The 20,575-nt window shown below is 39.7% G+C and overlaps 1 protein-coding gene across 5 annotated transcripts in view; it reads left to right on the forward strand.

Moving 5' to 3' along the window:
* The window catches only part of HECTD4 (HECT domain E3 ubiquitin protein ligase 4), a 166,264-nt gene that overhangs the window by 58,754 nt on the left and 86,935 nt on the right, over positions 1–20,575 (forward strand). For all 5 annotated transcript variants that reach the window (XM_020904197.2, XM_070475361.1, XM_020904193.2 and 2 more), the window contains exons 6-9: positions 624–762; positions 3,382–3,552; positions 12,797–12,989; positions 16,481–16,639. In XM_020904197.2, the coding sequence (XP_020759856.2) occupies positions 624–762; positions 3,382–3,552; positions 12,797–12,989; positions 16,481–16,639 (662 nt within the window). The remainder of the gene's footprint in view (positions 1–623; positions 763–3,381; positions 3,553–12,796; positions 12,990–16,480; positions 16,640–20,575) is intronic.

The following is a 20,575-nucleotide window of genomic DNA, read 5'->3' on the forward strand; positions in this document are numbered from 1 at the left end:
TCTGTGATGAAGACACCTGGGAGTGCGTGCTAACTCCCTGTAGACTGACTAGTGACTAGACAAATACAAGTGACTTCTTATGATTCTGGTTTTCTCTTATTGCCACTTTCTCTTCCTGGTTCTCTTAATGCATTTCAGCTTTGTTTTTGACTCTATAAAAATTGAGTCTGGTAGCCCTAAGATCATTGTTTGTAGCTTCTAGCCAAAAATCCCTCCATGATCAGAATTTCTGTATTAGTGACTTCTCCATGTCAAAAGTGGGTATAGTTCTAGTTAAGTCTTTTTGTCCTTGGATTTGACATCGGATCAGCAGTGATTTTTTTTTTTCAGTTGAGATATAAGATCTATGAATTGCTGCCAAAAGAAACCAGAGTTTGAGATCCTTATGTATATTTAATTAGATTGTTTCCCCAACCTTTTCTCCTCTCCAATTTGTTGTGGGAAATTAATATTTGCCATAGTTTGTCAGTCTCAAAGTTAATATGTTTATTCTCCTTCAGATGTTTTGTATACTTAGTCATTGAAAAGAAATGAGGAGGAAAATATCATTTTGACTGTGGTAGCTCATTGTCGGGTGTCAGACCTGACCTGCTGACTTAGCCTGTGTACCTTTCCCCCCGCAGAGGTTTTGTGTACTGCCGGAACGAGGAGCTGGAACCAGGATGGCTTGCTTTTGGCAGTGGCAGTCTTCTCCACCGGCCTGTATCTTTTGACAATAAACCTCACTCCCTTTTCCAGGTCATTGACCAGAATACCCTTCAGGTAAACAGAACACCAAGGCTTTGTGTTTTATGTTTTGGAGATGGTAAGCAAAGTTCGTGACATGATCAGAAGGAATAATACAGTTGATACCTTGGGTTCATTTGGGTTTTTCCGTAAGATGTTACAGAAGTAGTTTCCTGCCGGAGTAACATTCTTTTAACTGTCATTGTTTTGGGCATTCTGTTTTTTCTCTAGTGTCCTAAGTTTTCCCACATGATCTGAGTGAATGTGCTCTGTTAGAGCATCTAAGGCCAACGACAAACTTTTTTTTTTAGTTACTTTTTATTGGACTATAGTTGCTTTACAACAGTTGTGTTAGTTTCTATTGTACAGCAACATGAATCAGCTATATGTGTACATGTGCCTCCTCTCTTTTGGATTTCCTTCCCATTTGGGTTACTACACAGAGCATGGAATAGAGTTCCCTGTGCTATACCGTATGTCTTCATTAGTTACCTATTTTATACATAGTAACAATAGTGTATATACATCGATTGCAGTCTCCTAAATCATCCCACGACAAACTTTTTTGATTTAAAAAAAATTCTAGAGAGTCAAAGATGGTATAAATACCAGCTTTTTTTTTTTTTTAACTAGATCTATTTTGAAAAGACATTATTTCCCTTATTCAGTTTGTTCTAAACAGCCTTTCTATGGGAACTGGAGCTTTGAAGCGAGTTTAGATAAAATCATCGTGTGCCCAGGATTGAGCTCATCCTTGGTGCTCTCGTAGTGCTCTGCGATGTCACTTGCCACATTATATTGAAATCACCTGCTCTCGTGTGGAACTACTCGCCGAGACTACACACACCTTTATTTTTGGACACTGTCTTACTCATATTTGTGTCCCTAGAAAGTAGCCACAGCACTTGATTGATGATAATGATAATAACCCTGTCTCTCTGTGCCAGGCCCTGGCTTGGGCAGCTGACATGTCCTACCTGGGAGGTGTAACTACGGCAGTTTCATCTTACAGTTAAGGCACCTGAGGCTAGGCACGTTGTAAGCATCCAGTAAGTGTTTGTACTTCAGTGGAAGAGTGAGCTCAGGGAGATTAAGTATCTTGGCACACAGTAGTGGCAGCAAGAGGACTTGAACCCATCCACTCTAGAGTCTGAGTTGTTTGTGCTACAGCTTTCTGCCTTTCACCCATATTCAAACCCAGCAGTTAGAGCTTCCATCTGTGGAGTGAGTGCCCTGAGCGTCGTCGTAGCCAGGGCTTAAGTGAGATGTTACACCTTTTCTCGTCTGCCTCTCAGCTGTGTTTACTGGAGTTGTTCATCATTGCATCTCCAGAGCAGACTGGAGGTACTCAGAAATTATTAGATGAAAAAGTGAATAAATAGAGGCCATATTAACTCAATTTCTTATCAGTAATTCAATAGATGAGAACACTGCCTGTATTTATTTGCAGTGGAGTGAAGTAATGTTAGTATCTTGTGTTCTTGTAAAAACTGTTGTCCAAGAAAGCAGTGTTCTCACTAACTAGCTATGTGCATTGGAACAATTTGGGGGTGGCTTAGGCCATTCAGTAGCTGTTAACTTTATAGACTTATGGCATTGCATATTTCAAAGTGTAGTTACAGCAACTCCATGACTTTTTAAACTTTTGAGTTAGACATAACAATTCTGGAAAAAAGTTCATAATATGAGTTCAGGGGTCAAAAGTAACCTGAGGAAAACTAGTGATTCACCTAAAGAAATGGAGTAACTGAAGGTCATTCTTAGTATTCCCTGAAGGCGCCTGACCATCTCTAATTATTTTTATTTGGGAATTTTCAGCTCTGCTCCTATTCTTAGATTTAAAAAAAAAAAAGGAGGTTTCTTGATTCTTATTTTCTATTATTTTAAGTGCTTTTCTCTGGCAATAAAAATTAGTATATAACTGCACATTTAATGTGAAATGATGCAGAACTTATCCATTATACTGAAACCAAAGCATGTTTGCTATTAGAAACACACGCCTTCATGTCTAATGTAGAGAATGGCTGTTTGTCTCTTTCTTCCTGATGGACATGGTAAATTTCAATAAGGTCTCATGTTCTAAGTTAGGAGCTTGTGTGTGCCTTCATCTTTTTTTTCTTATTTTGAAGCCTTCCTCCTCTTTCTTCTTTGCTTTCCCTCTTGTTTTCTTCTTACCTTCTCTTTTTGCTTCCTTCCATAGTTATTAATTTTTGAGTTAGACTCTAAATTAGGTGCTGGGAGTATAAAGACGAATAAGATGTAATTTCTGTCCTTTACGTATAATGAAGTCTTAAATTTATTTACTAAGGAAATTTCAGAAAGTATTATTTCTCTAGGAGTTTTTTTTAAATAAATATTTGATAAAACACACATGCAAAGCAGATTTAAAGTGTTTAGTAAATACTTTTTTTTCCTATTAAAATGTAATTTGAATTAATCTCAAGGATCTTTTAATATGTGGCATGGCTTGTTGTATGAAGTTTTATATATTTGTCACGTGATTTTCATATATTATTCTTAGAGATAAATGTCAGTTTTATTTTGACCAGGAAGCCTACTGAATTATCTTCTTGGACTTAATGGCATTATTGATGAATTGATAGGAACAGAATTTACATGTCACACAAATGAAATTTTCCTCCCTTTCTTGTCCAGGTATGCCAGGTGGTGCCAATGCCAGCCAATCACCTCCCTGTCGGCAGCACTATGAGCACTGTGCACCTTTCTTCAGATGGCACTTACTTCTATTGGATCTGGTCTCCTGCCAGCCTGAATGAGAAAACACCTAAGGGACATTCTGTCTTCATGGACACTTTTGAACTTGTGGTGAGTTTCACTTTCTCATCCTGTGTCTTTGCAGAGACATTTTTACTTGCTTTCTTTTTGTGTTGGTTTACGAGGGACCTAAGAAACTTGGAGTACTTGTGCAGTATATTTACTCTTGCCTCAAAATTGGCTTTTCTCTTGGATGTGTTTTGAAGGTTTCTTTATTTGGAGTTGTATGACACAAGTAAAGCCAGGCTTTTTGAAGGTTAATCTAGCAACAGAATGGAGATAACAATAGTTAATGTGTAGACAGTGGGATTTTTAAGGATAAATGCTCATGAGCTTGCTGGAACTTTGGAACTAGATTACAGTAGCAAGATTGTGTCTACAGATGGATATTGGGAGTCTCCAAGAGAGATGATGATTGAAACTGTGGAAGGCTATCATTCATTCATTCATTAGATATTGGCAAAGTATTTACTGAGAGCCAGGCACAGTGGTGTCTAGGTGGTGGGAATACAGTGATGGGCAAGGGGGTAGGATCCTTGCTCAAATGGAGCTTGTATCCTGACTAGTGGGTGGGTTGAGTGGTGGTAGTAGAGAGACAGAACTTTAACCATAGTCGAGTGAACAAATAAATGGACAACATAATTTGAGGTAGTGAAGGAAATGTAGTAGCTAACCAGATGAGGGAGTTGGGGGCAGGGGAGGGAAAAACATTCTAGGAAAAGGAGACCACAAGTGCAGAAGCTCTGTGGTGGGAGCAGGCATTTGTGTTATAGGGAATGGCAGTGAGCCAGAGTGGATGAGTGCAGAGAGCGGAGCTTGAGGCCAGGAGAGACTGGGAACTGTGAGAGTCCAGATCTGCAGTGTCCAGTGCAGTAGCCAGTAGCCACATGAAGCTGTGGTTTAGTTTAAATAGAAGTTTAAATTAATCATAAATACGGTTAAAACTTTAGTTGCTCAGTCACAGTAGCCACGGTTCAAGTGCTCAATAGCCACATGTGGCTGGCTAGTGGCTACCATATTGAATGTCAAAGATAACACTTCCATCATTAAAGAAAGTCCTATTGGACAGCACTGAGACATCTAGATAGTATTTGTAGAGATTTGTAAAAGAAAAAATTGCTCCAAGCCAGGTTCGACAAAACCTTTTTTCATGATGTAATTTAGCAGCCTCCTTCTAGGAAGAATTTTAGCATTCCTGGGAAGGGAGAAAAAAAGGACACTGTAGCAATTTCTAATAAACTTTAATGGGATTAAAACTTGTTCTGGGAAATCAGTCATCCATCCTGCCAGCTAACTGTCAGTTTAGTAACCTTTCAGTATACATTGTTCTTTTGCTATTATCTAGTTTCACAGTATTCTCAAAAAATGATCTTTTCTTATAAAATGTCTTAGCCAGAGTGAGCCTTCAAATTGATCTACTAGAGGTTGTACAACTAGGAAAGAAAATTGTTTTCAAACAAACTTAGCCAGCTGGTTAAAGGATTTAGGTCTTTTTTCTGGACAGAGGAGCCTGACGGGCTATAATCCGTAGGGTCTCAAGAGTCGGACTTGACTTAGCAAATAAACCACCACCACCACCACCTAAGAATAATGGAAAAACATCAAAGAATTCCCCTTTCCTTGATATGCTTTGGTTAAATTTTAAAAATCATGTCAAAGAAAAACATGGACGTGGGTTAAAATTTGAGGTAGTACATCTAGGCTCATAATGAAAAGTGGGAGTCTCTTGCCCCATCCCTGGCATGTTCCTTATAGGTAGTTACTTTAATGGTGTGAGCTTTTCCTTCTTCTAGTGGTTACTTCCATGTCTCTAAGTGAAAGGCTTACATTGCTGTTTCTTGATTTACTAACTTCGTATGTTGTGTGTTTGTGTTTTGGTTTTTTGTTTTTTGCTGTGACAGATGAGGATTTGACTCAATTCACCTCCTTTTTTCTACCTTCCTCCTCGTGTATTTATTTGATTCATTTTAATTCCTCTTTGGAGGAGGATATCTTTGTAACTTATAGTTAAACCTTTATTACTTGTTCCTCAGCTCTAAGTAGTATCTCTTGTCCCCTGACCTTAGGAGGTGGAGATAGATAATAGTGTCTCTTCTTGTCCTTTAGTATGGGGAAAGCCAAAACTAAAAGTATACATTCGGGGGAATTCCCAAGAGGAAGAGAGGTGATTCACCAACACCCAGCCTTAGAGAGTCTTAAGGATTGGTGGCATCAGGTATGGTAGAACCGTTATGAGACGGGGGTATAGACTGCAAGTTTGTTAAAGGAACTGTCATCTCCTTTCCTGGTACACACAACATTTGTGCTCAGATGCCAGCCGCCCAGGCAAAAGTCTTGATGTTTATTGTCTGAAGAAACCAAATGACCCTGGAGAAAAGACCCCAGTGTGCTGACATTGGGGTTCATATAAGTTAAAGACTTGCTGCCCCAGTGAATCACCCACAGTGATGTCTTCTAGTAAGCAAGCCTCCCCAACCATGTGCATAGCATTCCTTTCTAGTGATGAACTGTTTAAAAAAAAGGGCAGACACAAAAACACCCCAAACAAGCAAAAGCCAGGACTTTGGAGAGCTGTGTGTGGAGGGGAGAGGAATAGATTTTAAAAGTTTGGCAAGGTAGTGATAACTATTGAAGCCAGGAGCTGGGCACATGGGGAGCTCATTACACTACTCTTTCTTCTTTTGTGTACATTTTAAAATGACACTAATAAAGTTGTTTAAAAATTTTTAAAGCAGACCATTGAGATACTCTAGACAAACTAGGAAAGTCTCCAGATTGGAAACTAAAAATAAGAAAAAGAAATCAGAAAAACAGATAAAGACCTCATTAGCACTTACTACTCTGTGAGACATGTAAGAAGATACTGCATTCATAAAACAGAGCAGGATGTCACGAAAAAAGGACTCTCAGAATGAGAAGGAGCTTATGATTGTCAAATTTTAAAAATTAATAAGAGAATTAAAGATATGAAATCTAGAATGTAGGACAAATAAGGAACAGTAAATATGAAAAGATAAAAGACATAAAGGAATAATCCTTCTGAATACTTAGTAACAGTAGTTCCCAAAAGAGAGCAGAAAACAAGATACTATCAAAGAAATAATAGAAGAAAAATACCAAATTAAAGGATACTGATGTCCAGATTAAAAGGTCTTTGGCACAATGAATGAAAAATGTCCACACTGGCACCTCATCTTGAAATTTCAGATTTTCAAGAGCAAAGAGGATTCTAAGGCTTCTGGAGGTAAAATAAAATCACGTACAAATAATGAGGTGTAAGAAGAACACCAGGCTGTTCAGTCTCATTACTGGATGTAAAAATGGGACAGGACTTCCAAAAATTCTGGGGGAAATCAATATCTAACCCAGAAGTCAGGTAGTCAGCCAAAATATCAATCAGTCATAAAAACAACATAAAGATATTTTTAGACATACAGTTATAGGATCAAAAACTCATACCTGCCCTGGAGGAAATAGAACAACTACAAGCCTTTGCCTGTGGCATGAAATAAAAAGTTGGGGAGGAAGCTCAAGGGCCTGCTCTAGATTAAAACAGTAACCTTTGAGTCACGTTTGGAGTCTGAATCCGATGGACCAATTGTAGAAAAGAAAATTTGGAGACAATTTGGAATTTGAATATAAAATAAGTATTAGAGGAAACCAAGGAATATATTGTTATTTTTAAAGTTATGATAATGGCATTGTGATTATATAAGAAAATGTCTGTATTTTTAGAGATGAGTAGTGAAATATTCAGAAGTGGAATTTCATGATGTCTGAGACATGCTTTAAAATGGAGTGAAAAAGAGATAGGTTAAACAAATTTGGCTATATCTGGATAATAGTTGAAATTGGATGATGAATATATGGAAGTTCATTGTACTATTCACAGTTTTTACCTATGTTTGAAAATTTTCATCATAAGGTAAAAAAGTTTTAAGTATCACCAGCCATTAGTTTAGGAACTTCTAAAATACTGACTCGGGAAGCTAAAGATAGATACCTTCCTGGCTTTCTGCTTACGATACTATCACAGAAAGGAACACTGTGTAGGCATTAGAAAGCATGGGGCAGATCTGTGTAGACGGAAGTAAATTAATTTCCAAGTTATATTGTTTAGTATAGAAAGCTTGGTTCAGTGCTCTGTGTGTAATCAGTCACTACCTACTGTGTGATAAAAATTGTGGTGGGCAGGTATGGATTCTCTCTGGAATTGGCCTTCTCCTATGATACTAGCTTTCCTCTCTCAGTGGATCATTTACCGCAGCATATAAATACAGGAGAGGATATTCAGTCTTGAAAAAGCAGAGCCAACTCCTTTGACCCTCGCTCCTCTCCACTCCTCTATCTTTAGTCCCCCTTTACAGCAGCACACTTGCGAGAGCTTGTTCTTACTGTTTTACCTTCTTTCCTCTGTTCTCTCTTGAACCTGCTACAGTCTCACCATGCCACCGAAACAGCTTTTCCCGAGTTCCCCAGGGACTTCCACAGTAGTAAATTCAAGGGCAACTCTCTTTCTTTTTACTTGACCTTCTAGCAGTATTTAATGTGATCTCACTCCCCCATCCTTGAAACTGTTTTCATTTGGACTTTGGGACAGTCTTAGGACCTCTCTCGTCACTGGTGTTTCCTGTCTCCTGTCTTCCTAACCTCTCAACGGTCATGGCGCCAGGACCTATTTCTAGGACCCCTTCTGTCTACTTTGTCTGCTCTTACTCCCTCGTTGATCTCATCCTGTCTTATAGCTTTAAACACCTCCCTGTACAGATGATGCTCAATTTTGCTTCTTAGCCAAAACCTGTCCCTGAAGCTCTGCATGCATATTGATGTGGGTGGGTGTTTGTATATGTCTCAGGATATGAGACTTTTCCAGTTGGAAGTCTGATAGTTCCCTCAAGCTAAATATGCCCTCTACCAAACTCCTGATTTTACCCAGATCTGCTTCTGCCTCAGGCTCTCCCATTTCACTTCATGACATCTGTGTCCTTTCAGTGCTGGCCAGAGACCTTTGTGTCCCTCTCTCTTCCTCTTTTTTCCCTTTCCCAGTTCCTTGCCCAGTCAGCATATATTGCCTGCTTTACCTTCAAAGTGTCTCCCAACTCCCTTCACCTCTGTAAAAGTACTGTGTGATTTGGGGCTTCTGTCACCCCACCCCAGCCCCACCTGACCTCTTGGCTGACACACAGGCACTGAATGTGTTCTCCCTTCCGGGCCTTTGTGCAGTGTCATCTGCAGATAAACAGACAGCTCGTTCTCTTTTTAGGTCTCTGCTCACTTATCATCTTATCAAAAAGACCTTTCTTACCATTGTTTATAAATTATTTTATGTAAAATATAATCCTGTCCTTCCTTATCCCTTTTGCTTTGGTGCAGAATTCAGCTGTGGCAGTACCAACATGGTGATCAGCAGGAAATACCTTATTCTTGATTTTAACCTTTTCCTTTAAGATTATAGAATAACCAAGGCATGGACTCTTTCTGCCTGATTTCATTACCTGTGCACTGGACACATCCTTGCTTGAGAATCTTCCGTGACTCTCTTTTACCTTTTCAGGGCATGTGTTTTACATCTTCAGTTCTATTTTGCTCTGAGACTTCTTCCTGTCCCCATGTGCTTTCTGTAAGCTGCTGTTCTTTAGATAGATTCAGTGACAATTTTACTGCTGTTTTGTCTCTTTTTTAGGTCTCTTCTTAACTATATGGTCAGTATAATAAGGAATGCACTAGGTGCCTCTCCCCTTTCAACTCCATCGGTTTATGATTTCCTTTAAATTATGATTTGGATAGCTGAGATGCCCTTCATTCATTCAGTGTTAATCCAGTGCCTTGTCTGGGTAGCAGGGTAATAAGCCTTTGTTTTCAAGGCGCTTACATCAGTGTGGGGAGTTAGTAAGAAAGGAAACACAAGAACGAAATAATTTCAGCTACTGACAAATGCTGGGGAGAAAATAAAACAGGGTAATGCGATAGAGAGTGAGGGGGTCGAGGTGGTGAGCCACTCCGGTTTGCCTGGCAGAGAGGGCCATTCTGAGGAAGGACATTTGAGCTGAAATGAGAGTGATGAGAAGCAGTCATCTATCCTGCCAGAGAAGGCAACCAACCCTCCCCGTTTGCCTGGACCTGAGAAGTTTCTTAGGACATGGACCGTTGGTGCTAAAACTAGGACAGTCTCAGGCAAACCAGAACTAGTCCAGTCCAGAAAGAGGGATCAGCAAGTACAGGCCTAGCATGCAGGCGTTTTAGAGGAGGGACAGAAGGCAGTGTGCTGGAAGTGTGGGGAGAAGGGGAAACCGAAGCAGGGAGGTCAGTGGATGTTGGATCCCATGGGCCTTACCAGCCATTTGAATTTTGTTTTAAGTTTATTGAGAAGCTGATTCAGGGCTTCAGACAGGGAAGGACATGATTTTATTTACATCTGTAAATGAATCTTTGGCTAATGTAGTAAAACATATGGGGTCAAAGTGGGGAGACCAAGTTGAGAGGCTGGATGGTCCCTGGACTTGAGGTGGTGGCTTGGGCCAGGAAGGGAGCCAGAGGGAAGCTTCTCATCATCAGCAGCTGTGTGCTGCTTCTCACTGCTCCCAGGCTCTTCCCCTCCTCTCAAAGTCACTAGTAGCTTTTTTGTCCCAAAGAGATGCTTGTATAGAGGTCCCCAGATTTACTACTTGGGCACCAAAGCTGAGTCCTCTGCTTCTCACGGCTGCTTTATCAGGTTTTCTTTTCAATATTTTCAAAGTACTTAAGCACAATAGCATGACTTTTTTTTGTTTCCCTTAATTTAGCCATTGTGTTTCTTATGGAGCCAGATTGGGCAGTGCTTTTGAATTCCAAGTGATTGATTTTTTGGTCTGGATGCCTTTGAAGGGTCATATTTAGAGTTGTGCAACATAAATAGAGCTACACTTGGTAAACATGAATCTAGCTGAAGGGTGCGGGTAACACAGTGTGGGAAGATGTGGATGTGTTCAATTTTAGGTGACATAGGCTATTCCAGCCGAAGTGCTGGGGAGTGGGAGGCAATTAGAAAAGTTGTGCTCAATCCCAGTAGCAAGGATGGGTCTGTATATAGCAATGTAGGAGTCACCGTGGAGAGGTAGGATTGGATTTGGGTCAGGACATGTGTGCATGCTGTCGCTTCGGTCGTGTCCGACTCTTTGTGACCCCATGGATATAGTCCACCAGGCTCCTCTGCCCGTGGGATTCTCCCAAGCAAGAATACTGGAGTAGGTTGCAGCCCTCCTCCTGAGTCAGGACACGGATCTGTTTATTCAGCAGAGCTTCAAGTATTTACCGTGTGCCTCGTGAGTGCTGGAAATGAGACAGCGAACAAGGCAGGCAGGATCCTGGCTCTTGGGGAGCCGGCATTCAGCTGGGGTGGGGTGGAGGTAGCAGGTCAAATAATAAATGAATTAATGAGTAAGATTATTTCAGAGAATTGTAAGTGCTGTGCAGATAACATGACGGTGTTGTGCTCTGGCTTGCGGGGGGTAAGTAGGAGAGGGTGGAGGGGATTCCTCTTTGGTAATCATGGAAAGCCTCTTTGAGGAGGTGACATTCTATGTAAGACCTAAATGATGGGAAAGAGCCAGGCACACACAGGAGGATCTAGGGACAGGGTGTTCTACCAAAGGTTTCAGAACCAGAGATGGGGTCTAACCCTAAGCAGGCTCCCATTTAAGTAAGTGGAGGAGCACACAGAGGGTAGGAACTGACCCGGCTTGCTCATTGGAAGAGTCCCTCACACACAGGTATGTGCTCATGTTGGAAGAAACAAACCAAGATTGTATTCTACCGCTGAGACTGAGGAAGGACAACCCCAAGGTCTCTGGCAACCATGGCACAGCCTGCACAGAAGACAAGGAAAAACTTGATGATTTTGGTTTTAGGTTACTCTTGACCATCAAGAATGTTCACTTGTTAGAGGGAACTAAGTTAAGTAGCTGTAAAGCTTTAAGAGGCTGAGGTGAGGAAATAGAAACAGCATTTTCGAATTCTAAGAAACCTTCTTATCTTTTGTGAAAACTTCTCATACAAGCCCCCCCCCACCAGACCTATCCCCCTCCGGGGACCTTGCCTGGCTGTGCTTCCCAGTTTGCTTTCTCTAGCCTCTTCTCTGTGACCAACTTTTCACTTTGGACTCCTTCACTGCTTCTTATTTGCTTCTGGAAGCCTTTCCACTCCACACTCCTGTTCTTTCTTATCTATATTTCTGCCTCTCTTCACTCATGGCACCAGTTTCTGAGACGCCAGCCAGACCCAGAAGTCTGGTCTGGAGCGGGCAGTGGGTGAAGAGTCTGCTTGAGGTACATCTGAGATGTCTGACAGTGAATGGAAGTTGAGAAGAGAGATGGTATTGCAATGGGCCACTGATGTTTTCTTTAAGATCTCAGAGACCTGTGAATATTTGAAACCAAAAAGGAAGAGATCAGAGAGGGAGACTGTGAGGGTGAAGGGGGCAGATGGGAGATAATTGAGGGGGCAGTTAGAGAGGAGGCAGAAATGCTTCTTCCTCTGAATTAAGAGGAAAAGAATAAATGAGGCTGAACACCAAGGTTCTTGAGTGGGAAGAGAGACGAGTGGGAGCAGCTTATGGTAGGTGGTCTGGATCTCCTCAGTAATAAAAAAGCCAGGAGGTCTGCTCAAAGCCATACTCAAAATTTGGTGGAAGAATTTTGGAATCACCACCCCAGAGCTTTTGCTGGGGTGTAGTCAAACGATGAAGGAAGAACTGGCAAGTACCAGCAAGGATCCAGTTGAAGCTGGCATATATTTTTAGCAGACAAAATCTGCCTTTCTCCACCATTGCTCTGCCAATCCCCGAGCAGCTGGGGCTAATGTTGACTGCTGTTATTACAGAGTTTGGATTTTAGCCACTAATTATATTTCAAGAAGATATAATCCTCATAGCTGTACTTAATAGTAAATCAAGACCTGATTGATTTGTTTTCCTCTCATCTTACTTGTACCTGTCAGAAGCTTGTAATTAGTGAGAGCTGCCTGTGGAATTCAGTATGAGGAATTTTCATCAACAACCTTTCGTAGAACCTATTAAACTTGGCTCATTACTCTTAAGAATCTGGGCTATTAAAAATGAAAGCTCTCAAACATCTCATATCCTCCCTTTTGTTCTCAGCTTCTGTGGAGCAATTAGGTTTTGAGGTGTACACCTACTCAGGTACAATTTTGGGAAATGTTTTTGAGTAACCCGGTGACAGTAATACACTTCTGAAGGAGAAGTTTGCTCACTGAATGGAAACAGGTTCCATTTAAGAACTTCTTTTTCTTTAAATATTAGGTGGAAAATGGTGTATTCCTAGCCAACCCACTTCAGGAACGCACAATTCTAATGAGAAAAGAGGGCGAGTCTGCAAAAAGCATTAATGAGATGCTCCTGAGCAGACTGTCCCGTTACCGAGCCTCGCCATCTGCAACACTGGCTGCCCTCACCGGCTCCACCATCTCCAACACCCTGAAAGAGGACCAAGCAGGTCGGCTGCCCTTCGCTTATCTCATGTTCACCTTGTACAGCTTCATTCAGCTCTATGCATGTTTTGAGAGTATTATCTTAGAGCAGTTTTAGGTTCGCAGCAAAATTAAAGGAAGGTACAGATTTTTTTGTATACCACCCACCCCTACATGGGCACAGCCCCGCTTATTATCAGCATCCCCCACCAGAGTGGTGCACTTGTCACAATCGATGAACCCACCAAGACACGTAATAATCACCCAGAGTCCACAGTTCACCTTAGGGTTCACTCTTGGTGTTGTACATTCCATGGGTTTGGACAAATGCATAATGACCTGTGTGCATCATTATTGTATTACATAGAGTAGTTGTATAGCCTTAAAAATCCTTTGCACTCTACCTACTCATCCCTCCCCAACCCCCAAGCCCTGGCCACCACTGATCTTTTATTGTCTTCATAGTTTTGCCTTTTACAGAATATCATATAATCAGATTTATATAGAATATAGCCTTTTCATATGGGCTTCTTTCACTTAGTAATATGTGCCTTTACAATTCCCCCATGCCTTTTAAAAACATGGCTTGATACATTCAGCTTGTGGTTAGTGCATGCTGCCTGTGGAATTCAGGCAGTACTTGTTATTGAGCTCTTACAGACTTACAAAGCAGTTTGCTTTACATAGTTCACCTTTTTATGTCCTTCCGGTCATTGTCCTTTTTTTTTTAAATTCCAAACTAATACATACTGTTGGCTGTAAACATGAATTAGCAAGAATCTGTAAGAATTCAACACAGCTCTCTCCTTAATTGTAAATACTTTGTCATTACTGTTAGTATAAATTATTTTCATGTTTAGTATATGCTTCATGAGTGTAAAAAACTCACATTTAACATCATCTTCACTAAACATAGGCTTCCCTGATGGCTCAAATGGGTAAAGAATCTGCTTGCAGTGCAGGAAACCTGGGTTCATTCCCAGGTCAAGAAGATCCCGTGGAGAAGGGAATGGCTGCCCACTCCAGTTTTCTTGCCTGGAGAGTTCCATGGACAGAGGAGCCTGGCAGGCTATAGTCCATGGAGTTGCAGAGTCAGGCAGGACTGAGCAACTAACACTTTCCCTTTCACTAAACATATTCTCCACCCAGCAAATAAAAGGCAAACCCTCTACTGACAGAGAGTGATTTTTCTGGACTTTGGCATTTAGTGTTTGCACTGTAATATTTTGAAGTAGATAATATGTTTACAGAGTTTGAAAGTGAAAACAATATAAATAGTACATGCAGAAAAATCTCACTCCAGTATCCTGGTGTATTCTGTTATTTGCCCCACCCTGCCCCCTATAGGTAGCTCTATTTATTAGTTTCTGTTTATCCTGGCAGAGGGTTTTTTTTTTAATGCAAAGAGAAATTAAATTAATGTAGAAAGATAAATTTATGTATTTTTATTGTTCTTCTTTTCTCAGTAAAAGGTAGCCTTCTAAAACATACTGTACTAAACACTTTTCTCAGTAAAAGGTAGCCTTCTAAACATACTGTAGTAAACACTTTTCTCAGTAAAGGGTAGCCTTCTAAACACTGTTCTGTGTTTTTAAAGCAGGAATCCTTAACTAGGGTAAGAATTCAGTGGTTCATAAGCATCCTTTCCCAACATTTTAAATAACATATTATGTGTATCATCATAATTTTCATCAGAGTTTCATGGTCACATATGACCCCCCCAAAAGTCAAGAACCATTATTCTTGGAGAGTTTTCATATTATATATCAACTACATGAATTTATAACAAATCATGACCTGTAGTAAAAGATAAGGCTGGAAAAAGATGCCATGTAGAGAAAAATAGTCTGAATAAATGTATGTTTAAGGAATTTAATGCAGTTTTATGTTTTCATCCTTTTATATATTGAAATGTTAAGAAAAAATATTTGTGATTAATTCTTTATGAGACTATCAAATTTTAAATATTTATTAGTCCATATTAGAATTTAAAGATAATATTTTACTTCTACAGGTCTCATTATATCAAATACAAGTTAGAAATTTATTAATAGTTATTATTACTTGGGTCTGTGGATAATTTGAGTTATAGCAATACTTTGTAGAGAGCAGTCCTTATTACCTAAATGAATGTGTTCTTGATAAGCTGAAGGCTTGACCTGGGTTTGTCCCTTGGAAGAAAATGGAATCCTACCTGCACAATAGAAATGCTAAAGGGGTGTTTGTTACCTAAGAAAGTATGAGTGATATCGAAAGGGGACTCAGTAGGCAAGGTATATTTAGTTCCTCTGAAACTGTTATTTGTATTCTAAATATGTGATCTCAATCATTGTACTTTTATGCACATTCTTGATGTATTCATTTAAACATGATGTTGTTACATAAAAATTCACCAGTAATAGGCTAAGTGGATTTTTGACAATTATTCAACATTCAGAAGGTCTAGGATTTTTTATTCTGTGGTAGACTAATACCTCTTATCATGTTAATAAGAGTATGTCTATTTAAAAAATCTCAGTGAAAATGTTATGCCCACAAAGTTGCTAGCTTTTTAGAGTTTCTTACTTATGGAAATTTATGCTACTGGATTTATGTCCTAAATGAAGAATATAATTGTTGGAGGCTTGAAGTTTTAAAAAATGGAGTTTAGAACCACAAGCATTCAAAGCAATGACAGATTAGATTTCACTTGTGTCACTTTTCTAATATAAACCATCTAAAGATAATTTTATGTCTATGTAGGCAGTTATATTTTATACCCTGACAACTTCCTAGGTAAAACACTCTGATTGACTTTCTGCTGCCGTCATCAGTCCTCACTAGACTAATACATAGAAAATCCTTCAGTTCACCCTACGTTTTCATATATGCCAGTGAGTAAGGGAAAGTAAAGTACATTTTATACCTTTTAATTATAAACAATAATTATTTTCTTAATGATAGTTTATGTCACGAATCCTAAAAAAAAGAAAGAAAGAAAATTCATCATGGGTTATAAATCCTGCAGGCATAAAATAATTTTGTGATAGATACTGTGAAAGCTTTGATTAACTGGTTATGGGTTGAAATTTCTGGCTGATTCCATGTTTAAAGCTGTTTATAATGAATGAAATATCACAAGCCTGTTAAGAATTTGTTCTATATAAAATGAAAAGATCTCTCCTGGAGCACAGTTTCCTAGGGAGAAATATAAACAGTAGGATTCTTCTTTTATTGTGAGATTTAGTCCATGTGAGGATTCATTCTTTTGAAAGACTTTTTAGAGCCATAAGGCATGTTGAGTACTGGGAACACCTTTGAGAAATGTTCAGGTCATAGAACCAGGGGGACTTGGGGCCAGGTTATGGAGCTAGATCATTATTTTTGCGTTAGCTGATTATTTTTTGCTCTATTTTCTGAATCTTAATATATCCTTGCTAGGATTTGGGGCCCCCCTGTCATACTCTAATTTGGTTTCGTAATCAAATTAATCTGTGTGTCAACTGTTGTTACTCACCATTTTCATTCCTTTTACCAGCAAATACTAGCTGTGGACTTCCTCTAAAAATGCTTCGGAAGACACCCATTTATACCTGTGGTACATACTTGGTGATGCTGGTCCCACCTCCAGGGGGATCAGGCAGCTCTGCCACCCGATCTCTTTTTGGTGGAACAAGTGGTTTGTCGTCTTTAAAAAGTAAGTGAACTTTATTTATGGCTCTTTTCCCAGTTTGTCTCCAACTCTGAAATTTAAGGTTTTTCCTAATAGTGATTTTGCCCTTACTCTGTTAAATGTTTGTTTGCTCTATGATAGCAACAAAAAACCCTATCAGTATCATCATATGCTAGGAGGAATGAAAAATAGAATTTTTGTAGATGATGTAATAGTACACTTCTGAAAACTATTGTCCTGTAAAATTACTCAAAATAATAATGAGGTCAGAAAGATTTTAGGAAATAAAATAATCTGTCATCATTTTATTTATTGATGACACAGCAAGAACTCTACCCACCATAGAGCTATTAAAAAAAGTCTATGAGAGAACGAACTCACGGTTCCCAGGGGGAAGGATGGGGGCAAGGGATAGTTAGGGAGTTTGGGATAGACATGTACACACTGCTATATTTAACATGGTTAACCAGCAAGGTCCTACTATATAGCAGGAAGTCGGCTCAGTGTTACATAACAACCTAGACAGGAAGGGAGTTTGGGAGGGAAATGGATACATATATATGTATAGCTGAGTCCCTTTGCTGTTCAGTTGAAACTGTCACAACATTGTTAATTAGCTATACCCCAAATACAAAATAAAAAATGTAAAAAGCAAAAGTCTGTGAAATGCCTCCATTTTAGGACACATATGTGTCTGAAATGTTAAGCAAAAAATGTACATGATACAAAATAATGTGCAAAAATTCATTAGTGTTAAGTGTACACATATTTTTATAAAAGAGGGAGGTATACTATCAGGATTAAAGTATAACTTACATACCATAAAGTTTACCCATTTAAAATATACAATTCACTGGTTTTTATTTTTTTTATTTTTAAATTTTTTTCCATTTATTTTTATTAGTTGGAGGCTAATTACTCTACAATATTGTGGTTTTTGCCATACATTGACATGAATCAGCCATGGATTTACATGTATTCCCCATCCTGATTCCCCCTCCCACCTCCCTCTCCACCCGATCCCTCTGGGTCTTCCCAGTGCACCAGCCCCAAGCACTTGTCTCATGCATCCAACGTGGGCTGGTGATCTGTTTCACCCTTGATAATATACATGTTTCGATGCTGTTCTCTCGAAACATCCCACCCTTGCCTTCTCCTACAGAGTCCAAAAGTCTGTTCTGTATATCTGTGTCTCTTTTTCTGTTTTGCATATAGGGTTATTGTTACCATCTTTCTAAATTCCATATATATGCGTTAGTATACTGTATTGGTCTTTATCTTTCTGGCTTACTTCACTCTGTATAATGGGCTCCAGTTTCATCCATCTCATTAGAACTGATTGAAATGAATTCTTTTTAATAGCTTAGTAATATTCCATGGTGTATATGTACCACAGCTTCCTTATCTGTTTGTCTGCTGATGGGCATCATCTAGGTTGCTTCCATGTCCTGGCTATTATAAACAGTGCTGTGATGAACACTGGGATGACAATTCACTGGTTTTTAATATATTCAGAGTTGTCCTACCATCACCACTATCTAATTATAAAACATTTCTATCACTCCAAAAAGAAACCCCATACCCATTAGCAGTCACTCCTTTCCCCCACCCCCTCACCCAGCCTGTGGCCCCCACCAGTGTGCTTTCTGACTATGGACTTAACTATTCTAGACTTTCCATGTGTGGAATTATGCAATCTATGTGCTTTTCAGTTCAGTTCAGTTCATTTCAGTCACTCGATCATGTCCGACTCTTTGCGACCCCATGAACTGCGGCATGCCAGGCCCCCCTGTCCATCACCAAATCCCAGAGCCTACGTAAACTCATGTCCATTGAGTCGGTGATGCCATCAAACCATCTCATCCTCTGCTGTCCCCTTCTCCTCCTGTCCTCAATTTTTCCCAGCATCAGGGTCTTTTCAAATGAGTCAGCTCTTCACATCAGGTAGTCAAAGTATTGGAGTTTCAGCTTCAGCATCAGTCCTTCCACTGAACACCCAGGATGGATCTCCTTAAGGATGGACTGGTTAGATCTCCTTGCAGTCCAAGGGACTCTCAGGAGTCTTCTCCAATACCATAGTTCAAAAGTATCAATTCTTCGGCACTCAGCTTTCTTTATAGTCCAACTCTCACATCCATACATGACTATGGGAAAAACTATAGCCTTGACTAGACAGACCTTTGTTGGCAAAGTAATGTCTCTACGTTTTAATATGCTGTCTAGGTTGGTCATAACTTTCTTTCCAAGGAGTAAGCGTCTTTTAATTTCATGGCTGCAATCACCATCTGCAGTGATTTTGGAGCCCCCCAAAAATAAAATCAGCCACTGTTTCCCCATCTATTTGCCATGAAGTGATGGAACTGGATGCCATGATCTTAGTTTTCTGAATGTTGAGCTTTAAGCCAATTTTTTCACTCTCTTTCACTTTCATCAAGAGGCTCTTTAGTTCTTCTTCACTTTCTGCCATAAGGGTGGTGTCATCTGCATATCTGAGGTTATTGATATTTCTGCCGGCAATCTTGACTCCAGCTGGTGCTTCTTCCAGCCCAGCGTTTCTCATGATGTACTCTGCATATAAGTTAAATGAGCAGGGTGACAATATACAGCCTTGACGTACTCCTTTTCCTATTTGGAACCAGTTTGTTGTCCCATGTCCAGTTCTAACTATTGCTTCCTGACCTGCATATAGGTTTCTCAAGAGGCAGGTCAGGTGGTCTGGTGTTCCCATCTCTTTCAGAATTTTCCATAGTTTATTGTGATCCACAGAGTCAAAGGCTTTGGCATAGTCAATAAAGCAGACATAGATGTTTTTCTGGAACTCTCTTGCTTTTTCAGTGATCCAGCAGATGTCGGCAATTTGCTCTCTGGTTCCTCTGCCTTTTCTAAACCAGCTTGAACCATCTGGAAGTTCATGGTTCATGTATTGCTGAAGCCTGACTTGGAGAATTTTGAGCATTACTTTACTAGCATGTGAGATGAGTGCAGTTGTGTGGTAGTTTGAGCATTCTTTGGCATTTCCTTTCTTTGGGATTGGAATGAAAAGTGACCTTTTCTAGTCCTGTGGCCATTGCTGAGTTTTCTAAATTTGCTGACATATTGAGTGTAGCACTTTCACAGCATCATCTTTCAGGATTTGAAATAGCTCAACTGGAATTCCATCACCTCCACTAGCTTTGTATGTAGTGATGCTTCCTAAGGTCCATTTGACTTCACATTTCAGGATGTCTGGCTCTAGGTGAGTGATCACACCATCATGATTATCTGGGTCATGAAGATCTTTTTTTGTACAGTTCTTTTGTGTATTCTTGCCACCTTTTCTTAATATCTTCTGCTTCTGTTAGGTCCCTACCATTTCTGTCCTTTACTGAGCCCATCTTTGCATGAAATGTTCCCTTGGTATCTCTAATTTTCTTGAAGAGATCTCTAGTCTTTCCCATTCTGTTGTTTTCCTCTATTTCTTTGCATTGATCGCTAAGGAAGCCTCTCTTATCTCTCCTTGCTATTCTTTGGAACTCTGCATTCAAATGGGTATATCCTTCCTTTTCTCCTTTGCTTTTTGCTTCTCTTCTTTTCACAACTATTTGTAAGGCCTCCTCAGACTTAGTGACTGGCTTTTTTTTTTAAACTGAAACACAATGTTTGCAAGCTTCATCCATGTTGTAACACAAATCATTGCTTCATTTCTTTTTACGGCCAAATCATATTTGATTGTATGGATATACTGCATTGACATTTGAGTTGTTTCTGCTTTTTTGGCTCTTTTGAGTAATGCTGCTATGAACATTCATGTACAATTTTTGTGTGGACATGTTGTCATTTCTCTTGGGTGTATGTGTAGGAGGAAAATTCTGAGTCCTGTGGTGTCTGTATGTTTAACCTTTTGAAGGGACTGCCGAACTGTTTTCCATAGTGACTGTACCATTTTAGAGGCTCATTAGCAATGGTTCCAATTTTTCCACA

Source organism: Odocoileus virginianus, chromosome 12 (assembly GCF_023699985.2).
Source record: "Odocoileus virginianus isolate 20LAN1187 ecotype Illinois chromosome 12, Ovbor_1.2, whole genome shotgun sequence".
In the NCBI taxonomy this organism is placed as follows: Eukaryota; Metazoa; Chordata; class Mammalia; order Artiodactyla; family Cervidae; genus Odocoileus; species Odocoileus virginianus.